We start from the raw sequence: 5,003 nt of genomic DNA, 5'->3' as shown, positions 1-5,003 counted from the left end.
GATCAAACCCTGCTGTCACCTGATTGGCTGATCAAACCCCTCCTGTCACCTGATTGGCTGATCAAACCCTGCTGTCACCTGATTGGCTGATCAAACCCCTCCTGTCACGTGATTGGCTGGCAGCTCCTTCCTGCCCAGCGCTGCCTGGCTCGGGGACCCTGATGTGGGTGGCGCCTTCATCGGGGCCCGTTTGGCCTGCGGCAGCAGCGTGGAGAAGAAGTTCCTGGAGGGCGTGGCGGCGGCGCTGACGACTCGCTGACTCGACACCAAGTCCCTGCAACACACAAGAGTTCAACAAACACAGATGAACTGGTTCAAACCGAGTCCAAACTGAACTGATTGCCACAGTAAAAGATTCACCTTATTTTACAGAAACACCTACAAATGTTTTTTTAGGTCTTAATGACATTGGATGGGATTTTAAAATCATATTTTTATCTTTATAAAAATGTTATTTAATACATTTTCTCTAATAGCTCATTGATCGATGTATTTATAGTAAAACTGATGGATTCCAACGACCTGCAGAGACTTTAATGATAATAATAATAAAAGCCCAAAAACAAGTGGATGAGGACTGGAAGCGTTGCATTCTGGGAGCAGAGTGGATCTTCCTCGGTTCTGGACGGTTCACTCCGAAGACTCAGACCCGTCAGAAACACAGTTTATTCAGGCTGCATGTGTTTCCTGCTTATATCTCAAAGTGTTTATGGAGCAGGAGTTTTGTGGTCTTCAGATTTTCCTTTCCTTCACAGAAACTGATCTTTACTGCAAACCGATTTCTACAAATGGGTCACGGACAAAGGAAACAATTCATCAGGTGAATTGTTTATTTTTCAACATCGTCACAGAACACAGTTTAAACAGCAACAGCAGTAATAAATGAGCATCAACAGCAAATCAGGTCAAAACATATAAATAAATGTTTATAACACACAGAACTGATCAACTGCATGAAGAAAATCCACCAAAGTGTCTCAGTTTTAAATGCCGAGTTATAAAGACATGAATAAATAAACAGCATCTGAGACACAAACATGATCTGCAGACACCAGCTTAGCTTTAGGACTCCCACCGTCTTTATTTCCCATACAAACACCTTTTCATGAACAGTTTCCAAACTGAAATATTCATCTTTACTCAGATGGTCTCAGCTCGGTTTAATGGTTGTCATGCCAACAGTAAATGTAACAGAAAACAACTTCTGCTGCCATTTTGATGTGAACGATTTCATGTCGATGCATTCTGGCGTGTAAACATAAGCTAGCGCCGCTGCACTCTGAGTCAGAACGGACAGAAAGTTCTTCACAACATGGCGGATGATCGTCGAGGCTACATAAATGTAGCTAGCAGCTAGCTGAAGGAGAGCACAGCTAGCAAACGGCCAAAATCATAAACATTCAGTGAGGACAAATCAGAGAGGTTCAATTTAAAAAACTATTGGACAATTAAAAAGGTTCTGATTGAAATAAAACCAGATACAAGTCTGTTTAAAACCTAATGAGCTAGAATGTTCTACAGGAGCTAACGAATGCTAAAGCTATTTTGGTTAGATGACAAAAATTTTACTAAAATTAGTAATTATTACTAAGGGTATAACTAGTGCTAACATTAACACCAAAGCTTAATGCTAATAACGTTAGCACAAAGGCAAAATGCTAAATGCAGCACAACCAAAACCAAGAGTTTAAAACTTTGAAGTTAAATTCTGATAACATTAGCAATGAAGCAAAGTGCTAACATTAGCAATGAAGCAAAGTGCTAACATTAGCAATGTAACACTGGATGTGAAAACAATAGCACTGAAGCTAATTCCTAACACCAAACAAAATAAACTGTTAACATTTATTTTAACAGTTAAAATATATTGACTGTTGAAATCAATATAAAGCTAAGGGCTAACAACATTAGCAGCAAAGCTAAGTGCTGAAAAGTATTGCGTAGATCAGTACCTCAGATCTAAAGAAACCTTTAGCACTTTGTTCTTTTCCAGAACATCTCTAGCTCGATGCCATGGTTGTTTTCTGTATTTTCTGACGTGTTTAAGTCTCTTTAACAAACTTCAAAACAACCAAAATCCACTTACAGCCCACAGTGAGTAAATGAAGTCATGTGACAGTAATATATGATACACATTAGCATTAAAGCTAAGCAACATTAGCTCAATTGCAAAATGCTAACAAAATGATATCGACCAAAATTAGCACTGCACAAAATGCTAAAGCATTAGCAATACTTTAGCACTACTAGTAAAAGCTACCAGTGTTCACAAGAAGGCTAAATGCTAACCAAATACAGAATATATGAATAAATTTAAAACAATTGCATTAAACATTAAACCTAACAAACTAGTGATGAAGATGAAAGCTTCTGCATTAGCAGGAAATTAAATGCTGCAATTAGCAATTAGCTTCAATTAGCACTAATGGTAAAAGCTGTCAGCATTAATAATAAAACCAGACATTAAATGTAAATATTAAACTTAAATCTTTAAAACAATAGCACTGAGTCTTAATTCTAACTGTATTAATTTTAAATGATTAAAAAATTAGCACTGAAGCTAAATCCTGAGAACATTAGCATTTAATAATTACCTTCTACAGTTAGAAGGTAATTAAAGGCAGCACTGATGATGAAGCTAAAACGATTAGCACTGAAGCTAACAGCCACAAAACCAAAAACCCAACACTAAAACAAAATGCTAACAAACATTAGCATTGAAGCTAAAAATGACCAATATTAGCAATGAAGCAACAGCAACAACTAGTTTAACTTAATGTCCAGACAATACATTTGATAAAGTAGATGTAACATGTAAAAGCAGTAACATCTATAAATGTCAGATACGTATCCATGGCAACCACTTTGACTTTGGGTCAGTAAAATCTGTCCAGTTAGCCGTTTCTCAGCTCTGGTAACAAAATATCACTGGATTATTATAGTGAATGTCTTAAATTATGACTAAAAACAGGCAGAAAGGCACTAATCAATGCTTCGGTCAGTCATCAGTAAAGAGAGATGTTAGAGGCTCACAGCTCAGTGTCTCCCAGCCGGTCCATGTTCTGGACGTACAGCGGCAGCTTGTGCTGCACCGCCTCGTCTCCGTCCTTCTGGTCCCGGCTCTCAGTCTGCAGGGCGAACAGCTGGAGAAACACGCAAAAAGACTGTCAGAATAATAAAACACAACATCTTTCTGCAAACATCAGCTGAAGCGTAACCGCAGAGACGAAACTGCTGATGAAAAAGTAAAGAACTGAGGCTGCTAAGGCCTAGTCAAAGTCCAGCCCTGATTGAAATGCTGCTCAGAAACCTCAATGAACTGAAACAGCGCTGGGAATGAAAGCAGATCAAACCCAGGCAGAGACAGAGAGATCAACCTGATCCACTGGATCTCAGGCTGCCTACAGACTCAGAAACACTTCCTCTTCTCACCACTTGGCGGAGCTGTTCGTTCTCCTCAGCCAGACTCGTCATCCTCTGGACCTCGGCGTCGAAGCTCAGCAGCACCGGCTGAGGTGGAGCTCAGTTAAGGAACCAACAGATTCACCTGCAAAATGTGACTCACTTATTAATAAAGCAGCATGTTGGTTCGGCTGAATAAAGTAAAATCTAATCTGGTTTCTTTCCAAGAAAAGTGGCTTTTTTCCCAGTTATTCATTCTGTGAGTTCTACAATGGGCCAGGCTATGAAACTGTTGTGTAATTACAAGAATAAAGTTTTAATATTAGTAGAATAAAGATTTTACCAGAAGAATACCTTAAAATTATAAGAAATAAATTGTTTTAAAAAGAAAAACATTACACTCTGATCCGTTTGATTTACGGTTATTTGCACTATTATACCGTTTCCAATATGTTGGTAATTCCTGGAATAAATTATCGTCCAGCAGAAATGATTATCGTGACCGGTCCGGCCCGAATTCACATTCAAAATAAATAAAAGTGGCTAAACATGCTGGTAAAGCAAGATGGCCGCCCTGGGTGCTCTGACTTCAGACTATTGGAAAAAAAAAATCCAGATTTTCCAAAAATTAAATGTTTTTCTATTCACCAGGTCAGTTGACTGAGAACAAATTCTCATTTTCACATCGACAGGAAGTGACCAAACAGGAAGTGACCAATGTTCCAAAAACATTGAAACAAAAGACAAAAATTAGATGAATCGGTCAGATCGACTAATCGCCTCGTTCAGCCAGTTTTTCTGCAGCTGAGGCTTCCTGTGAAGGATATGCATGCACTGGAACAGGACCGACAGGAAGTTGTGCAGCGACACCAGGAAGGTGTCGGCCCACTGGCGGGAGAAATACGCTCCGAAGGCCGGGTTCTGCTCCGGGGTCGGGATGAACGGCAGGATGAACCAGTCGCGCCACTCGGCCTGACCCTGAAGCTCCAGCGCCTGCTTCTGGAAGAACTCCTGCGTCTTCTCCAGGTTTCCTTTCTGCACGGGTCAGAAACGGGTCAGAAACGAGTCAGAAACGAGTTAGAAACGGGTCAGAAACAAGTCAGAAACGAGTTAGAAACAGGTCAGAAACGAGTCAGAAACGATTTAGAAACAGGTCAGAAACGGGTCAGAAACGAGTCAGAAACGAGTCAGAAACGAGTTACAAACAGGTCAGAAACGGGTCAGAAACGGGTCAGAAACGAGTCAGAAACGAGTTAGAAACGGGTCAGAAACGAGTCAGAAACGAGTTAGAAACAGGTCAGAAACGGGTCAGAAACGAGTTAGAAACGGGTCAGAAACGGGTCAGAAACGAGTCAGAAACGAGTCAGAAACGAGTTAGAAACAGGTCAGAAACAGGTCAGAAACGGGTCAGAAACGAGTTAGAAACGGGTCAGAAATGGGTCAGAAACGGGTCAGAAACGAGTTAGAAACGAGTTAGAAACAGGTCAGAAACGGGTCAGAAACGAGTCAGAAACGAGTCAGAAACGAGTTAGAAACAGGTCAGAAACGGGTCAGAAACGAGTTAGAAACGAGTTAGAAACGGGTCAGAAACGGGTCAGAAA

At 40.5% G+C, this 5,003-nt stretch overlaps 1 protein-coding gene across 3 annotated transcripts in view; it reads right to left on the bottom strand.

Moving 5' to 3' along the window:
- wdr91 (WD repeat domain 91) overlaps positions 1-5,003 on the bottom strand; it is a 14,984-nt gene that overhangs the window by 4,068 nt on the left and 5,913 nt on the right. For all 3 annotated transcript variants that reach the window (XM_016662321.1, XM_016662322.1, XM_007575025.2), the window contains exons 4-7: positions 4,230-4,437; positions 3,433-3,515; positions 3,034-3,143; positions 109-274 (exon numbers count right to left, since the gene is read on the bottom strand). In XM_016662321.1, coding sequence (XP_016517807.1) covers positions 109-274; positions 3,034-3,143; positions 3,433-3,515; positions 4,230-4,437 — 567 coding nt within the window. The remainder of the gene's footprint in view (positions 1-108; positions 275-3,033; positions 3,144-3,432; positions 3,516-4,229; positions 4,438-5,003) is intronic.

Source organism: Poecilia formosa, unplaced genomic scaffold, assembly GCF_000485575.1.
Source record: "Poecilia formosa unplaced genomic scaffold, Poecilia_formosa-5.1.2 Scaffold368, whole genome shotgun sequence".
Classification (NCBI taxonomy): domain Eukaryota; kingdom Metazoa; phylum Chordata; class Actinopteri; order Cyprinodontiformes; family Poeciliidae; genus Poecilia; species Poecilia formosa.
This window is presented reverse-complemented; position numbering and strand designations above follow the sequence as displayed.